General features: G+C 59.6%; 2 protein-coding genes across 6 annotated transcripts in view; both read left to right on the forward strand.

Moving 5' to 3' along the window:
* The window catches only part of ACY1 (aminoacylase 1), a 451,002-nt gene that overhangs the window by 397,418 nt on the left and 35,593 nt on the right, over window positions 1-17,991 (forward strand). The gene's annotated exons all lie outside the window — the stretch shown is intronic.
* ABHD14A (abhydrolase domain containing 14A) lies at window positions 7,746-16,150 on the forward strand. 4 transcript variants are annotated; one of them, XM_073352526.2, is made up of 5 exons: window positions 7,746-7,830; window positions 12,271-12,541; window positions 13,723-13,838; window positions 14,375-14,610; window positions 15,198-16,150. In XM_073352526.2, exons 2-5 carry the CDS (start codon window positions 12,282-12,284, stop codon window positions 15,378-15,380), a joined length of 795 nt encoding a protein of 264 aa, XP_073208627.2. In that variant the 5' UTR covers window positions 7,746-7,830; window positions 12,271-12,281; the 3' UTR covers window positions 15,381-16,150. The 4 variants fall into 4 exon arrangements, with proteins under 4 accessions (XP_073208627.2, XP_073208625.2, XP_073208624.2 ...); XM_073352524.2 differs by lacking the exon at window positions 7,746-7,830 and adding an exon at window positions 7,895-8,632; XM_073352523.2 differs by lacking the exon at window positions 7,746-7,830 and adding an exon at window positions 8,641-9,108.

A 17,991-nucleotide genomic window follows, 5' to 3' on the forward strand; every position in this document is an offset into this window, starting at 1 on the left:
ACGCGCTATCTCAGAGTCCTGGGGAGGGGGCGGGGTTGGCCCCAGAGGGCGGGGGGCTCCGTGGCTAAGGCTGGGGGGGGGGGGTTGGCCCCAGAGGGCGGGGGGCCCCGTGGCTAAGGCTGGGGAGGGGGCGGGGTTGGCCCCAGAGGGCGGGGGGGCCCCGTGGCTAAGGCTGGGGAGGGGGCGGGGTTGGCCCCAGAGTGCGGGGGGCCCCGTGGCTAAGGCTGGGGAGGGGGCGGGGTTGGCCCCAGAGGGCGGGGTTGGCCCCGTGGCTAAGGCTGGGGAGGGGGCGGGGTTGGCCCCAGAGGGCGGGGGTTGGCCCGTAGCTAAGGCTGGGGAGGGGGCGGGGTTGGCCCAGAGGGCGGGGGGCCCCGTGGCTAAGGCTGCGGGGGGCGGGGTTGGCCCCGTGGCTAAGGCTCGGGAGGGGGCGGGGGTTGGCCCCAGAGGGCGGGGGGCCCCGTGGCTAAGGCTCGGGAGGGGGCGGGGTTGGCCCCAGAGGGCGGGGTTGGCCCGTGGCTAAGGCTGGGGAGGGGGCGGGGTTGGCCCCAGAGGGCGGGGGGCCCCGTGGCTAAGGCTGGGGAGGGGCGGGGTTGGCCCAGAGGGCGGGGGGCCCCGTGGCTAAGGCTGCGGGGGGCGGGGCTGGCCCCCAGAGGGCGGGGGGCCCCGTGGCTAAGGCTGCGGGGGGCGGGTTGGCCCCCGTGCTAAGGCTGGGGAGGGGGCGGGGTTGGCCCCAGAGGGCGGGGGGCCCCGTGGCTAAGGCTCGGGAGGGGGCGGGGTTGGCCCCAGAGGGCGGGGTTGGCCCCGTGGCTAAGGCTCGGAGGGGGCGGGGTTGGCCCCAGAGGGCGGGGTTGGCCCCGTGCTAAGGCTGGGGAGGGGGCGGGGTTGGCCCCAGAGGGCGGGGTTGGCCCCGTGGCTAAGGCTGGGGAGGGGGCGGGGTTGGCCCAGAGGGCGGGGGGCCCCGTGGCTAAGGCTGCGGGGGGCGGGGTTGGCCCCGTGGCTAAGGCTGGGGAGGGGGCGGGGTTGGCCCCAGAGGGCGGGGGCTCCGTGGCTAAGGCTGGGGGGGGGGGGGGTTGGCCCCAGAGGGCGGGGGGGCCCCGTGGCTAAGGCTCGGGAGGGGGCGGGGTTGGCCCCAGAGGGCGGGGTTGGCCCCGTGGCTAAGGCTGGGGAGGGGGCGGGGTTGGCCCCAGAGGGCGGGGGTTGGCCCCGTGGCTAAGGCTGCGGGGGGCGGGGTTGGCCCAGAGGGCGGGGGGGCCCCGTGGCTAAGGCTGCGGGGGGGCGGGGTTGGCCCCGTGGCTAAGGCTGGGGAGGGGGGCGGGGTTGGGCCCAGAGGGCGGGGGGCCCCGTGGCTAAGGCTGCGGGGGGGCGGGGTTGGCCCCGTGGCTAAGGCTGGGGAGGGGGCGGGGTTGGCCCCAGAGGGCGGGGGGCTCCGTGGCTAAGGCTGGGGGGGGGGGGGGTTGGCCCAGAGGGCGGGGGGGCCCGTGGCTAAGGCTGGGGAGGGGGCGGGGTTGGCCCCAGAGGGCGGGGTTGGCCCCGTGGGCTAAGGCTGGGGAGGGGGCGGGGTTGGCCCAGAGGGCGGGGGGCCCCGTGGCTAAGGCTGGGGAGGGGGCGGGGTTGGCCCCAGAGGGCGGGGGCCCCGTGGCTAAGGCTGGGGAGGGGGCGGGGTTGGCCCCAGAGGGCGGGGTTGGCCCCGTAGCTAAGGCTGGGGAGGGGGCGGGGTTGGCCCAGAGGGCGGGGGGCCCCGTGGCTAAGGCTGCGGGGGGCGGGGTTGGCCCCGTGGCTAAGGCTGGGGAGGGGGGCGGGGTTGGCCCCCAGAGGGCGGGGGGCCCCGTGGCTAAGGCTGGGGAGGGGGCGGGGTTGGCCCAGAGGGCGGGGGGCCCCGTGGCTAAGGCTCGGGAGGGGGCGGGGGTTGGCCCCAGAGGGCGGGGGGGCCCCGTGGCTAAGGCTCGGGAGGGGGCGGGGTTGGCCCCAGAGGGCGGGGTTGGCCCCGTGGCTAAGGCTGGGGAGGGGGCGGGGTTGGCCCCAGAGGGCGGGGGGCCCCGTGGCCTAAGGCTGCGGGGGGCGGGGTTGGCCCCGTGGCTAAGGCTGGGTTGGCCCCAGAGGGCGGGGGGCCCCGTGGCTAAGGCTGCGGGGGGCGGGGTTGGCCCCGTAGCTAAGGCTGGGGAGGGGGCGGGGTTGGCCCAGAGGGCGGGGGGCCCCGTGGCTAAGGCTGCGGGGGGCGGGGTTGGCCCCGTGGCTAAGGCTGGGGAGGGGGCGGGGTTGGCCCAGAGGGCGGGGGGGCCCCGTGGCTAAGGCTGCGGGGGGCGGGGCTGGCCCCAGAGGGCGGGGGGCCCCGTGGCTAAGGCTGCGGGGGGCGGGGTTGGCCCCGTAGCTAAGGCTGGGGAGGGGGCGGGGTTGGCCCAGAGGGCGGGGGGCCCCGTGGCTAAGGCTGGGGAGGGGGCGGGGTTGGCCCAGAGGGCGGGGGGCCCCGTGGCTAAGGCTGCGGGGGGCGGGGTTGGCCCCGTAGCTAAGGCTGGGGAGGGGGCGGGGGTTGGCCCAGAGGGCGGGGGGCCCCGTGGCTAAGGCTGCGGGGGGCCCCAGAGGGCGGGGTTTGAAGCAGCTGGCCCTGGCCTCTGTCTGAGCCAGGGTGCTGGGCTGATGGCCCCGTCGCTCGGAGCCAGGCGGGCTCCGGCAGCCGCAGCGTCCCGGTCTCTGCCCCAGCTCTGGGGCGGACCGGAGGTGCCCGAGAGCAGGGGCCCTGGCAAAGCGGCTGCCCCGGGCCCTTCCCCAGCAGCGCGCGGGGGGCGATACCTGCCGAGCGGGGGAGGGGCGGCCCGCGAAGACCGCGCTTCCCGGGGTCGAAGGTCCGGCCAGGAAGCCCGGGCGCGAGCCGTGACGCCAACCAGGGGGCGGAGACGGGCCCGGCAACAGGGGTGCGAGCGCTGGCCCATGGGCGCAGTGACCCCTAGTGGCTCGCAGGAGACGAGCGGGGGGCAGGAAGGAAATGCACCAGGGCAATGACCTCCCATCTGCACTGGGCTTGCAGCCCTGCGGCTACATCCCCACGGCAGACAGGCCCTGAGAAGAGAAGAGAAACGGAAGACCGCGTTGCATGTTTATTATAGAGGAAGTTTCCTTTATGTAACTCCATGAGTGGTCAGTAGTAGATTGGCTGCTTGCAGAGGGAGGTGTAACTGTTGCCCGCGTTGCATGGGGAGGGTGAATCTTAGTGTTGCCAACTCTTGTGATTTTATTGTGAATCTCACAATACGCTGCTGTGTTATTCTTCAAGCCCCAGCTCCTACTCTTCTGTTGTTTCAGGAGAGTGCCAGCTTTCATTTTCCCTCCACATCCTCCCTCAAAGTTGCAGCCTTGGTAGGAAAATATTATTCCCATAGCAGGGTTCTGAAAAGTTATAATGAGCGATTGCAATGGAAAGAGCTGGTCGCAGGGGGTGCCCTCCTCAGAGGCTGCTGGCCAGCTATGTGTTGGGCTGACGTACACAGGAATGATAGGTAGCCAGTTATTTGTTGTTTTGTCACTGGCTTTGCAGAGGCGAATAATTCAACTGTGAAGAGAAAGAGGGGAGACTTAGCTCTAGGATTTCGCAATGGTTCCAATATTGTCCAGGAAATGCTGTGTGCAGTGCACAAATTATTGCCCAGAAGGGTTAGTGAATTATTTATTTTTTTTGTACAGGGAGCAGGAAAGACTCCAAGTCTGTGTCCCCCAACCTGCACTTCCACATATGTGGGTCTCCTGTGCTGCTTCTATGTGGTTAGCCACAGGTGTCCACCACATACCAGAACTTCCCACACCACTTCTGCATGGCTAGCCATGGCTATTCCATCTGTCCATGTATCAGGGCCTCCCATGTTACTCTGGAGTAGGTAGCCATGGGTGCTCCAGGCTGCTGGGCATTCCTTGCTACTCCTGCACCTCCAGCAGTATCTTTGTGGAGCTCATCTCAGTAGTAGCAGCTCACTGCATCTCTGATGCTCTCAGGGATGGGAACAGGACACTGCTGTGTGAAATTCATAGAATCATAGAATATCAGGGTTGGAAGGGACCTCAGGAGGTCATTTAGTCCAACCCCCTGCTCAGAGCAGGACCGATCCCCGACTAAATCATCCCAGCCAGGGCTTGTCAAGCCTGACCTTAAAAACTTCTAGGGTAGGAGATTCCACCACCTCCCTAGGTAACACATTCCAGTGTTTCACCACCCTATAGCGAAAAAGTTTTTCCTAATATCCAACCTAAATCTCCCCCACTGCAACTTGAGACCATTACTCCTTGTCCTGTCATCTGCTACCACTGAGAACAGTCTAGAGCCATCCTCTTTGGAACCCCCTTTCAGGTAGCTGAAAGCAGCTATCAAATCCCCCCTCATTCTTCTCTTCTGAAGACTAAACATCCCAGTTCCCTCAGCCTCTCCTCATAAGTCATGTGTTCCAGTCCCCTAATCATTTTTGTTGCCCTCCGCTGGACTCTTTCCAATTTTTCCACATCCTTCTTGTAGTGTGGGGCCCAAAACTGGACACAGTACTCCAGATGAGGCAACAACAATGTCAAATAGAGGGGGGACGATCACGTCCCTCGATCGGTCTGGCAATGCCCCTACTTATACATCCCAAAATTGCCATTGGCCTTCTTGGCAACAAGGGCACACTGTTGACTCATATCCAGCTTCTCGTCCACTGTAACCCCTAGGTCCTTTTCTGCAGAACTGCCGCCAAGCCATTCGGTCCCTAGTCTATAGCGGTGCATTGGATTCTTCCGTCCTAAGTGCAGGACTCTGCACTTGTCCTTGTTGAACCTCATCAGATTTCTTTGGCCCAATCCTTAATTTGTCTCGGTCCCTCTGTATCCTATCCCTACCCTCCAGCGTATCTACCACTCCTCCCAGTTTAGTGTCATCTGAAAACTTGCTGAGGGTGCAATCCACACCATCCTCCAGATCATTTATGAAGATATTGAACAAAACCGGCCCCAGGACCGACCCCTGGGGCACTCCACTTGATACCGGCTGCCAACTAGACATGGAGCCATTGATCACTACCCGTTGAGCCTGACAATCTAGCCAGCTTTCTATCCACCTTATAGTCCATTCATCCAGCCCATACTTCTTTAACTTGCGGGCAAGAATACTGTGGGAGACAGTGTCAAAACCTTTGCTAAAGTCAAGGAACAACATGTCCACTGCTTTCCCTTCATTCACAGAGCCAGTTATCTCGTCATAGAAGGCAGTTAGATTAGTCAGGCATGACTTGCCCTTGGTGAATCCATGCTGACTGTTCCTGATCACTTTCCTTTCCTCTAAGTGCTTCAGAATTGATTCCTTGAGGACCTGCTCCATGATTTTTCCAGGGACTGAGGTGAGGCTGTCTGGCCTGTAGTTCCCAGGATCCTCCTCTTCCTTTTTTAAAGATGGGCACTACATTAACCTTTTTCCAGTCATCTGGACCTCCCCTGATTACCATGAGTTTTCAAAGATAATGGCCAATGGCTCTGCAATCACATCCGCCAACCCCTTTAGCACTCTCAGATGCAACGCATCTGGCCCCATGGACTTGTGCTCGTCCAGCTTTTCTAAATAGTCCCGAACCACTTCTTTCTCCACAGAGGGCTGGTCACCTCCTCCCCATGCTGTGCTGCCCAGTGCAGTAGTCTGGGAGCTGACCTTGTTCGTGAAGACAGAGGCAAAAAAAGCATTGAGTACATTAGCTTTTTCCACATCCTCTGTCACTAGGTTGCCTCCCTCATTCAGTAAGGGGCCCACACTTTCCTTGACTTTCTTCTTGTTGCTAACCTGAAGAAACCCTTTTTGTTAGTCTTAACATCTCTTGCTAGCTGCAACTCCAGGTGTGATTTGGCCTTCCTGATTTCACTCCTGCAAGTCCGAGCAATATTTTTATACTCATCCCTGGTCATTTGTCCAATCTTCCACTTCTTGTAAGCTTCTTTTTTGTATTTAAGAGCAGCAAGGATTTCACTGTTAAGCCAAGCTGGTTGCCTGCCATATTTACTGTTCTTTCTACACATCGGGATGGTTTGTCCCTGTAACCTCAATAAGGATTCTTTAAAATACAGCCAGCTCTCCTGGACTCCTTTCCCCCTCAAATTCAGGTGGTGTGCTCAGCTGTGAGAGCTGGACTCTGTTTGCAGTGAGGTTTGGTTGGATATTGCAGTTGGGAGAAGAGATCAGCTTGCTCCATTCTGCCTGTTTCATTTTAATGTGTCCTGCCACCTTCTTCCCCACAGAGACTGGGGTGGCAGAGTTTGCGTGGGGTCATGGGGAATTGAGGAGCGAAAGAGTGAAATGTGCAAAATGAAGGTTGTACCCCCTCTGCCCTATCGTCTGAACCCTGGCAGTGCTTGCACCTAGGATGGTTTGCGTCGCAGCATTGGCAGGGCCTAAGAGCACCTGGGAGTGTGAAGAACAGAACGAGGCTGGGGATGGTGGCTTTAGAATAATTACAGTTTGCAGTGAAGCTGTCTTGCTAGGTAAATGAATATAAGCAAAAGTTGTGGGTTCCTTTCCCAGTTTGCAGTGGTTGTCAGCACCATATCAGGTATTTCTGCTCAGCACAGGCAGAGCTGGGTATTTTGTTACATAGCCCTTATTTCAAATGAGCTGAGTCAGGAAGTTGGCACAAGATGGGTCCCTCTACTGCTGGATTCTCCTCCCTCCGCTCCCAGGTTTTTGCTCTGAGGCCTGTTTACTAAGGGAGAGCTGCTGAAGGGTGCTGGGGGCTTGGTCTGGGAGCCTACTGGAGAAATGTAACAGACTTGCTGGTAATTGTTTCATTGATGTGAACAGCTGGTTGAATTCTGGGGTGGCAGAGGGGTGTTTACTACAGCTGAGCTCTATGAGCCCCGGTTTGGTAGAAAGGAGGGAGCTGGGAAAAGGGAGGGAGCAATACAATAGCAGGGCTGTAGGGTGAGTGGAATGTGTAGCAGTACCTGACAAGGTGGGTTAAGGTGCCGTATGATGGACACGAGGGAGTCTTGAGTTCTAAACCTGACTTTGTTATTCTGCATGCTAGTTAATCCGTGCCTAAATTTCCCCCCAGAGATGACCATTGCTGCTTCCTGGTGGGGTTGTGAGATTTGTGGTTTGCTGTACAGTAGCATTGGGGAACCCTGAGCAAGGCTCAGGGCAGGGCCCCATTGGGCCATGGCCTGGAGGTTTTCTGTAGAATGCTTTTAAGACAAAGTGGGGGAGTGCAAGGCAGATTTTCCAACAGTGTGTGTGTTATTGGTTGTGGGGAAGATCTGCGGGTTAAAGGGTTGTAAAGAATCACAAACAAAGGAGGGAGGGAGGAACAAGCTCTAGGGATAAAAACAGGGACCTGTTGAAAGGATGGCCAGAGAGGTAGGGCAGGACTAGGGAGACCCCCAAACCTCCCCACTCACTCTGAAGCTCCAGAGGGAGATGAAATCCTTAGAGACCAGGCTCAAAAATCCCCTGAGGACCTGTACAGCCTCACCCTCCAAACGGCCCCCATTGCCTGCCTTTGGAGGGTGCCCACACGGGGGCCGGGAGGAGGAATAAAGGGGCGCCCCCCAGGAGCCCGGAGGCGGCTGGGGAGGGTGATTCCCCCGGCTCAGTCCTGTCCCAGTCCACCCGCTCAGAGGCTCCCCAAGCGCGCAGAGTGGTGGTTGCTGCAGCTGGGCTAGGGACGGTCCGGTCCGGCTCTTTGGGGACGGGCGCGGAGCCGTCTGCCCGCAGCTGTGCGTTCTCGCCTTCCCCCGCTAGGTGGGGCTCGAGCCAGGCTGGCGGGGGTGCTTCAGTGCCGCACCAGCCCGGGCGAAGGCGGCGGCGGCGGCTGTCAGGCGCCGCGCAGCAAGGCGGTAAGTGCGTGCGGTCCCCGGGGACTGGGGCGCTGGAGGCGCCTGGCTCCGGCGCGCCTGGGGGAGGCCCGGCCCGGCCCGGCCTGGCCTGGCCTGGCGGGCAGCGCTCGGGCGCGCTGGCCGAGGCGTGCCGGTAACCAGGGCTGCTGCCCCCCTCGCCCCCTTGAGAGCTGGGGGCGCAGGCAGGCTGGGCCGGGGGCTGGCGATGGCCCCGGTGGAGGGGCGCACAGGCCCGGAGTCGCTCCGGCGCACTGCGATGCTGCGGGGAGGGGCTCTAGCCGTGGGGGCCGGCTACTTTGGAGCGCCCGTGGCGCGGCTGGAGGCGGGGAAGCGCTTGGTAAACAAGGGCGTGTCCCAGGACACTTGGGCAGAGGTGGGCCTGGCAGCCCCAAGCTCCGGCCGGGGGCCCCCGGAACTCCTGCTCTGATGCGCCCAGGTGGGGTGAGGTTTTGTGGGACAGACTCTTCTGCTCTGGTTCAAAGATGCCCAGAAGGGAGCAGGTGACAGAGCGTCTCTCTGCCTGCGAAGGCGGGCATGGCACGCGCCCCTCCACAGCGGATGCCACCCCAGAGCGGCTGGACCAGGTCATCTCGGAGCAGGCCGCCCTGCGTGAAGCCCTGGCCTCCCTCTCACTCTGTGTAAGCTGGCAAAATGTCTGGAGGAGACGGCCAGCCGGGTGGAAGCCCTGGATGCCAAGGTGGTGACCACGCAGAGCTGCGTGGTGAAGCTCGCGGCTCTGATGAGAGAGCTGGCCCAGGGCGGCCTGGAGACAGAGCGCCGGCTGGAAGAGCTGGAGAACAGGGTGCGGGCCCGGAACATCAGGGTCATTGGGGTCCCGGCTGCTGTGGGAGACACAGACCTCATCCCCTTCTTGGAAAATCTGGTGCAGCTTACCTGGGCTTAAATGCGAAGGAAGCTCCTATGCGTATAGAAAGCGCGTACCGGCTTCCCATGAGGGAAGCAGGCGGCGGTGCCCAGGTGCTGGCACTGTGCTAATGACCCTCTCCGATTTCTGGGCCCGAGAGAGAATTCTGCGGGCAGCACGGGCCTGCTGCACAACCAAATTCCAAGGCCCCAAGGTCTCCTTCTTCCCCGACCTCAGCCCTGCCACACATGCCTGGCGGCAGCGCCTCATGGTGCTCAAGCAAGCGTTTGTGAAGGAGGGGGCTCAGGCCTACGTCCTGTACCCTGCCAAACTAAAGATCCTGTGCCAGGGGCAAACCTATGTCTTCAGAGACTGCACATCTGCAGCCCGCCTGCTGGATGAGATCAGACAAGGTAGTCGGTAGTGGGTGCAGAGAGCAAGGCTGAGCTTAAAGTGAAAGGCCCAGGGCCTGCCTGCTGGTGGGCAGTAAGATGCTGGGGCACTTCTCGCATTGCAGTGCAGCATTGAGTGCTGAGTTTCTTAGGGGCATGCTCAATAAAGGGGAGTCTTGTTTGCTCTGTCTGTCATGTGGATGAGCCGCTCAGGTAATTGGGAGCCATGGATGACTGAGGTATGGCATGTCCAAGACAGCGGCTTTCTCCTTGCCTAAAGCCTCCCCTGTTTTTGGTTCTCCTGGCTACAGTATTCATCCTCCTCCGTATTTGTGTGCTTAGATCGTCAGCTCTTGGAAGCAAGTACTGTCTCTTTGTTCTGCATTCATACAACTCCTAGCATGGTGGGGGCCTCGTCCATAGGTGGAGGCCCTTGGCCCCACCACAATGCAAATAAAAACTGAGTGTTGATGTGCATCATCCAGCAACTATTATGTTTCACCCCAGAAGTGGCTGGATGTCAGTGGTGGAGGAAGTGAGCTTCCAATGTCACTTGTAAAGTGCATTGGGGCCCTTCTGGATCAGATGTGTGTCAGTTACCATCACGTTAATTACTTGCACCTTGATGACAGGATAGCTTTCAGCTTGAGTCAGGTGATTTGCCATACAGGCTAGTGCTTGTGTGGAGCACCTGACCCCATTCAAAGATCTCATTCCCTCTGTGTGTTTGTGCTTCTTTGAAATGCTGTTGCCCAAACATTCAAAGCCCTTGAAAGCAAATAGTGCAGAGTACATGCCCAGCCTCAGGGCTTCCATGCAGCTTGCATGGCTTGCCGTCTGGGGAGGCCTTTGAAAATCTCATCCCTGAGACTTAGCTGCTGCCCACAGAACACAGAGAATAATTGGGGCACCTGGAGGATGCTGGGGCCCCTCAGTGCTGTCTGGGAACAATAGAGTACAGCAAGTGGGGGCCCCTCTGACCTTGAGCACTCACCTGTGGCATTCTTCTTATGCACGCCAAATTAATTACAGGTTTCAGAGTAACAGCCGTGTTAGTCTGTCTTTGCAAAAAGAAAAGGAGTACTTGTGGCACCTTAGAGACTAACCAATTTATTTGAGCATAAGCTTTCGTGAGCTACAGCTCACTTCATCGGATGTAGCTCACGAAAGCTTATGCTCAAATAAATTGGTTAGTCTCTAAGGTGCCACAAGTACTCCTTTTCTTTTTGCAAATTAATTACAGAAAGCGTCTCCCAAGCAGCAAGTAGGGAGTTGTTTCTCCTTGCAAGCATGTCTTTGCTTGTGAGCCTCCTGCAGAGCCAACTCTGTTAGGGCCCTTCCATCCCCTCTACGCTGAGCAGGGGAGAATTCCCCTAGTGCAGGGCCTGCCAAGGACTCCAGACAGCACTGAACTCCTTAGGGTGTTATATGGGGCCCCTCTATGCTGGGGGGCAGTGAAGTACATTGCCCTGTCCATCAAAGGCGGTGTAATGACTGTGCAGGGAGGGCAGCCCAGCCCAGCGTTCTGTTAATCTGCTAGCACTGGCGGCCCAGAGCTCAAGGCTGGCTGTTCTCTCTGGCCGTGCTCTGCCTTGTGATGTGCTGCAACCCAGGGGTTCAGATTTAAAACTCTGCTGTAGAAAGGGCTGGATAGTGCAAGAGATTGAATAATGGGCCACGGAGTCTCGCCAGGGTACCTGCTCAAACCCCACCTCCGCTGGTGCTTCCTAGCAGGTAGGTTTGTGGATAACTGGCCCCCATGGAGACTGGCCTCTAATTTCTCCCTTATAGCTGGGTCCCTCACACTGGGGCTGGAAAGGGGGAAGCTTTCACTGCTGCAGCACCTGTGCTGTGGGTTAAGGGACGCTGCTGTCTAGGGCCATCGGTCTGATGCCCTGGCACTAAGCCCCCTGTAAGGAGGAGAGTGCCCCTGAAGATGTGCCAGGTGACATGAGTGTGAAGTTTCCTGAATACTGGAACATGCTGGGAGCAGCTCCCTACAGTACCAGCCAGGCGCCTGCAATAACCATAACTGGGGGGGAAGGCCAGTTGGGGGGCCTTTAGGAGCTACTATGTTTGGGGATCTGGAGGGAGTCTGCCACCCATGTCTTGGGATCTGACCCGTGTTTTCTCAGGGCTGTTGCATGTCCCGCGGGTGTGTTGGGGGGTGGGACGGAACATGGAGCTGGGAAGGTTCTGGGCGGTTGGGAGTGATGGGTGGGGCGGTTGTGGGGGCAGCAGGAGGCTTCAGGGACAAAGCAGGGGAAAAGGCAGCAGGGACAGTAAAGGGGAGGCAGGGGGAGTGCCTGGGAGGAGATCAGTGTCAGGGCCTGTGTGGGGGGTGGGGGTGGCATAGAAACCACAGATCCTGGGGAGTGGGTAGGCTGTGAAAGCCACTGTGCGGAGGAGTCCTGCCAGTGCCAGGTGGGCCAGGCTGGACCCCTCTCTGCAAGGGGGCACCTGTTTGTTAAACTCTTCCTCTGTGCAGCGACCCCCCAGCACTAGTTGGTTCCCAGGGGTAAGTGATTTGGGGCAGGGGAGAGGTACAGTGAGGGTGGCTGTTGCTACCTAACACAGTGCAGGTGCTGGGGTCACAGCCCCAGCCCAGGGGGCTCCGGACCAGCCTGCCTCCCTTCGGGCATGACCAGGATGGTGGCTAGGAGTGAGAATGAGGCAGAGAGACCAACACCGGCTGCTTCCCTGAGCCTTAGACAGGGTAGGGCCCGGCCTGAATCGGCCTCTGACCCTGGGCCTGAAGTGTCTCATCCTAGTGACCGTAACACCAGAATTTCTGCACTCTGCTGCAAACGTCCCCCTAACGTCTCTTCTGGCCTAGGGTCATGCATGAGACTTCGGGGGTAAAGGAAGCCCCATCATCCCCCATCCCCAATAAAAAGCTGGGGGCCAGAATCCACCTTGGTCCCCACCCCCCTGTGGTGCCCTGGTATTTGGGTGGGGAAGGGCGCATTCCTGATTGGGAGGTTGCCCTGGGGGATAACTGTGCCACCTTAGTGTGCGTGTGTTGCCCCGGTCAAGTATGCATCCCTCTTCTCCTGGTCATTGCTGAGCCACGAGGTCCCTTGTCTCCTCTTCCATGGCTGGGCCTTGCTGTGCGTGGCGCTGTCTGAGCTGCAGCATGGAGCCGGCACTTAGCTGTTCACCTTCTCTCTCTGCCCCTTTCAGAACGGCTGACGATGGCTTTGATCCGCAACAGACTGGGGCTGCTGGTCCTCGGGGTCCTCGTCACCTTTGTCCTCTACCTGTTGCTCCCTGCAATCCAGCACGAGAGGTTCACGTCCAGGGCAGGCAGCCACAAGGCCCAGGCCAGGGCTGAGGAGAAGGGCCAGCAAGATGTCAATGTCACCATCCTAACAGGGACCATTGCAGGGAGCCCGTCCATCTTATTCAGAGAAGGCTTCCTGCTCCAGAGAGCTGGGACTCCCAGCCCCAAAAGGTGGGTTAGTCTTCTGGCCACCAGAGCTGGTTCTGGTGTCAGCACTGTGGGTCATCGTAAGCAGTCTATATCCTAGATCAGCTGCCCTAGATCTGTGCTCTTATCTGAGCTCCTAGGATGAGCAGGGTCTGGCTCCCTGGTACGGGAGTGGGAAACTTCCAAGAAAAACCTGGGGCAGGTGATTCAGTAGCTGGTGCTACTCTCTGTAAATCAGCCCTGTATGGTGTTGGGGTTGGGGCAGGGATGAGAGTAATTTAAAGGACTTACAGGTACTCTGGAGTCCTGAGCAGGGGGCGTGGCCTCAACCAGAAGAGGCTGGACCTTTAAATACCCGGGCCCTTTAAATCAAGATTTAAAGGCCCTGGGGCTCTGGCTGCGGCTGGGAGCCCCGGGGCCTTTAAATCACCCCTGGAGCTACCAGCTGCAGAGGCAGCTGGTAGCCCTGGGGCTCAGGGTCAACTTAAAGGGCCCGGGGCTCTGGCTGCTGCTACCGCTGCGGAGCCCCTGGTCCTTTTAAATCACCGCCGGAGCCCAGGGCTAGTGGTGGCGGTCGGCGCTTTAAAGGGCCTGGGGCTCTGGCTGCTGCAGGGAGCTCCAGGACCTTTAAAGCGCCAGCCTGGGGAAGCTGGTCCGGTCCGGCACAGCATACTGGCTCTTGCCGGTACACCATACCGGCTTTCACCTCTGGGTCGGGGTGAGCTTCCCCGGGGACGCCAAAACGCCCAGTTCCTGACCGCTTGTAGTCACTATATATCCTTTGTCACTCCTTGCAAGACTAGGGATCTTATCCCAGGTGCTCATCCCAAATCTTAATTACTCTTAAATGTCGGTCCAGTTGAAACTGCAGTGCTGGTGTTTGATCATTTCCTGTCTGACACAGTTTGGTGAGCTCTGAAATAGCTGCTGCGTTCCACCCGAGAGGTGGCTGCACTTCTCCGTAGCGGGAAGTGACTCTCCTATGTGTTCAGCAGGGATCAGCCAAATCTGCTGATCCAGAGGCCACCTTGGATCTACGTAGATAATGGTGACAAACAAAACATAGTGTCTGTCATCCTAACAGCCCCAGGCTCTCCTGCTGGTAAACTAGCACAGAAACAGCCTCCCCTGCCCCAGCCACAGCAGGGTGGGTCCCACTTCCCTCCTGGCGGGTGCCCCTCTACCTGCTGTTGTGTCCTCTGCAGGCTGGAGGTGGTTTTTCTGCACGGCCAGGCTTTTACTTCGAAGACCTGGGAGGACCTTGGGACGCTGACCCTGCTCTCAGAGGAAGGATATCGCACTGTTGCTATCGACCTGCCTGGTAGGAATATGTCATCCACGTATCCCAAGTTAATTTCTGCCTGCAGCGATAGCTCCCGTCTCCCTCTGCCCGCCAGCCAGCTGGCATGTGCCAAAGAGACTGTACAGCCCCATGCCTCTTTAAGTGGTCAGTTCCAGGGAGTCATATGTTCTAGAGATGTTCACTACATACACCATGCTTGTGCCCCTGGATCTGTTCCTCTCCTGGGGGTGCTGCCCGTACGCACTGGGCAGAAGGCTGGGGCTTCGGCAGGGATTTTGATTTTGCGACACTGTTCCACATTGCCCTGGAGATGTAGCAAGACTAGCATATGTGAGTCCTGCTGGCATGCAAACCCAGCACGTCTGCTAATTAACTTGCATGTCCCACAAGAAATCTCCATTGCACTGGCTCCTCGCTGGGGTGAGGCCTGTTGGGGGCGAGGGAGGAAAGGTTTAGGATGGTGAAACCTTCCTCCTGCTACAGGCTCTGGCTCCCCATGCAGACGCCTTTGCCTGGGCCTTCGGGGCAGGCTAACCCCTCCTCCTCCTCCGCAGGCTACGGCAACTCCCCACTTTCCGATTCTGTCTCCACGGAGCAGGGCCGTGTCACCTTCCTGCTGCATGTGCTGAAGGAGCTGGGGATCCAGAGGCCAGTTCTGATCAGCCCGTCCATGAGTGGCCACTATTCCGTCCCCTTTGTCCTGGTACATGGGGCGCAGCTGAAGGGCTTTGTGCCCATTGCGCCTGTGGGGACCCAGGAGTACACGGCCCAGCAGTACCAGCAGGTCCAGGTATGGCAGGGAAGGAGAAGCATCTGGCTCTGGGGCAGGAGACAGAGCTGGTCCCTAGAGCAGAGGCTTCTCAGCTGGTCGGTGGGGGGTGGGGGTAATCAGGGCCTGACTCACAGAGGAATTTGTCCACTTTTGTGACTGCAGCCCGGAGCTTCTCTAGTCACTGCAGCAACGGCTTGTCAGCCCAGCTTGCTGCAGTACAGCTCCCCATCTCAGCTACAGCCTTCTCTGAGGCTAGGAGGCTGTGTGTGTGTGTGTGTGTGTGTGGAGGGGAAGTTGAAGAGGCTGTGGACCCCGCTCCCCGGGGCGCTGTGTGTGGGAAGGGCAGCCCTAGACCCCATGCTCTCTGGGGCTGGGGGGCATGGTCGCAGGCTCCCCAAGGCTCTGGGGTGGGGGTTTGAGTCCCAGGGGGCCCTGGGATACACTCTGCCTGGACACCTCTGCCCTGTCTCAGAGCTACGCTGCTCTCCAGGTCCCTCGTGCCGTGCTCTCAGGGCAGCGCAGGTGGGCGGCGGTCTGTTGCCGGCCTCCCGCTGCTGAGGGGTGGCAAAGGTCTGACGGCTGAAGTTCTCCCTGTCTCTCTGCAGACGCCGACTCTGATCATCTATGGTGAGCGCGACTCCGGCCTGGGCGCTCAGTCCCTGCAGAGCCTGCAACAGCTCCCGAAGCACAAAGTGGTGGTGCTGCCTGACGCCGGCCATGCCTGCTACCTGGAGAAGCCTCGCGAGTTCCACGAGGTGCTGCTAGCCTTCCTGGGCGAGCTGCAGTGAACATGGACCCACCTGGGGCCGGAGCCTGGCTGCGCAGAGCCTTGGCTGCGTGGCTGGGACGCTGACTCTCTGACCCCGTCATTAAGGGCTGTGGGACTTGTCCGGGGGTGGGGAGTTCTCACCGCTGCCGCCCTCCTGGGTCTCTGATCCTGCGGCAAGTCAGGCTGGAGGAAGTGTGGGAGCCAGGGGCTTGGTAAGGGACTTGTTGGATGTCGTCAGCCTCTGCAGGGTGATGTGCCAGGTGCTGGGATTCTGCCTGCTTAGGGGCATGATTCTGCTGTGTGTGTCGGGAGGTAACCAGCCCCCTGCCAGCTTCTGGCTGTGCTCTCCTGTTGCACGATCCTCGTGTTTGTTGTTTTCTCATCCCCCTGCCTTGCCTCTCTGCAAGGAGCCCTCGCTAGGGCCATGAACCGTTGCTGCTGAATGATGGGCTGGTGTGTTCGCCTGAGGGGTGGGGGACAGGCCAGGTGACTTTCTGGGGCTTGTTCCAAAGAGCGTCACTGTAGAGTAGCTGAGCATCTCACTTGGCAGGGGCTGAGGTGCGGCGGGGCTTGGTCCCCACCAATGGCTCCGATGGGTTAGCGGTTGTGTCTGATGGTTGTTTGTAGGGGGCGTTAAATGGGCCCTTTGCCCGCGAAGCAAGGACCGTTGGCATGTTTCCGGGGGGTAAATGATTTAACTCCTGGGTGGGTAAGCTGCTCTGACCAGGCCCAGAGGAGGGAGCTCTGTGGAGGAATCTGGTATGAGGCCAATAAACCATTTGTACAGTGCTTTCTGGGTGTGTCTCTGGTGAGGCCATGCCGGGCTGTCTGTGTTTGCCCCCCCGCCCGCCCTGGCAGTGGGTAACTCCTGCACCCCGGAGCTGGGGCTTTGAGGGAGGAGGCTGGCTCCTAACTACTGTGCGCCCTGGATGCCACACCAGAGTTTTGTGTCCGTAGCTGCTTTCCTGCGTGCAGTGGCAGCCAGCCGGCTGCATGCAGAGTGGCCTTGGGCACTCTCAGCTCCACCTGTCCCTTGCCTCTCCTCTAGGACAGGTCCCAGAGCAGCTAAGGGGGCGCTGGCCGCTTGAGCCCATCCTGCAGTAGATGAGCAGAGAGCCGCCCTGCGTGCAGCTCCACGGGCGATGGAGCTGTCGCTGCTGGGTGGGGCGGTGGGAGCTTGGCTCTCTGGGACAGGGACTGTCTTGTCCGGACAGTGCCTAGGCGAATGGGCCCTGATCCTTCAGGGGAGTCCCTACTAGCAGTGGGGGAACCAATGGCAGCAGTGCACTTGCTGTCTGCACTCACAAACTCCATGGCCTGAAGTATCTCTCTGCTGGTTCTAACCACGGAATACCTCCCTAGTGCATACTGCAGGTCCCCCTTTTCTCTGTTCTCGGGGGCTCGTGGCCTCAGTTGAGTGTTACCACTCCAGAACGTGTTGCAGAACTTCCCTGAACAAACGCAGCCTGTCCAGCGCTGGGACTTCTACCACAGCAAGCCCTGGGCCAGCCAGCCCCCCCCCAGGTGGTGTCCGTCCGTCACCGCAGCTCAGACTTTGGTGGCGAGGGGCTAATTGCCACTTGGTGTTTCTGAACTAGAATGATTCCAGTCTCCTTGCCAAGCCTCCTCCTGGTGCCCTGTCCTGCCCACTACATTCTGTCTGGTTCTGCTAACATTGCAACTCTGCCACTCCAGTAATTAGCCTCTCTGCAGATATTCCAAAGAGCTGGCTAAGAAATCATTTCCCATCCTCCGGGAGCTGACTTTACTGCTCCCCCTCCCTGTTGAATGGAAAGGACAAGTTGTTACCCGGTGAACCCAGCCTCCAGTGAGGAGCTGATCAGACCGATTCATCCCCTGTGTGTGCTATGTTCCACCCCAGACCTGGCTGCATTTTAGGAGGTGAATCTGGCTAAGTCTTATACCATGTCTTCCGAGATGAATCCTGCCCTGGGACCCTTCAGGGTAGCTCTAACTAGCCGTGAGAGGAAGCACTGTGGGGTAAGCTCCCTGCCCCACGGTCCCCAGCAAAGTGGGAGCAGTAGTTCTGAAGGGAAGTCCATGCTCGTCTACTAGGAGCCTTGATCCTCTCCCAAATGTATCAGCGCAAAGCCACTTTTCTTAGGTTGATACTGAATGGGACTCTCTTTGCCACTGTCAGGCAAGGTGGGGTCACTGCGCAGCAATGAAAGTGGTGGCCTTCATGCCAGATATCCCCAAAATGCACTGTATAGATACTCCCCCACATTGCACGCACAGCTTAGCATCTGGCAACTGCTCAGCCAGGCTGTGCAGCAGCGGGGCGGCCCAGCAGTCAGAGCACAGTTAAACTCAGCAGGACGTGGGCCATGATGGTGGATTTCCAGGCAGCAAGGTGTAAATCAGTCTGGGGTGGATCTTGGCAGTGGCACATTGCAGCTATGGGTGTTCTGCATTCCCCAAGTGTTCCTGTTGGACTGGTAGCTACAGTGAGACCGTACTGATGATCCATGCTGCCTTCAGGGCAGGGGTTGGGGTCACTAGGACCCCTCTGAGGGGGCGAGGAGTTGTTTAAACAGTTACAACTCATAGTGAGCCACCCATAATGCTTCCCACCCCCAAAGCTCTGTACACCCAGTAACCACTGGCCT

Source organism: Lepidochelys kempii, chromosome 7 (genome assembly GCF_965140285.1).
Source record: "Lepidochelys kempii isolate rLepKem1 chromosome 7, rLepKem1.hap1, whole genome shotgun sequence".
In the NCBI taxonomy this organism is placed as follows: Eukaryota; Metazoa; Chordata; order Testudines; family Cheloniidae; genus Lepidochelys; species Lepidochelys kempii.

Bases quoted from the DNA above. Each gene is read 5' to 3' on its own strand.
- ABHD14A (XM_073352523.2), top strand. From the start codon at position 8,826: ATGACCCTCTCCGATTTCTGGGCCCGAGAGAGAATTCTGCGGGCAGCA. The intron at 12,542-13,722 runs GTGGGTTAGTCT...TGTCCTCTGCAG, and splicing joins GGGACTCCCAGCCCCAAAAG to GCTGGAGGTGGTTTTTCTGC. The intron at 14,611-15,197 runs GTATGGCAGGGA...GTCTCTCTGCAG, and splicing joins AGCAGTACCAGCAGGTCCAG to ACGCCGACTCTGATCATCTA.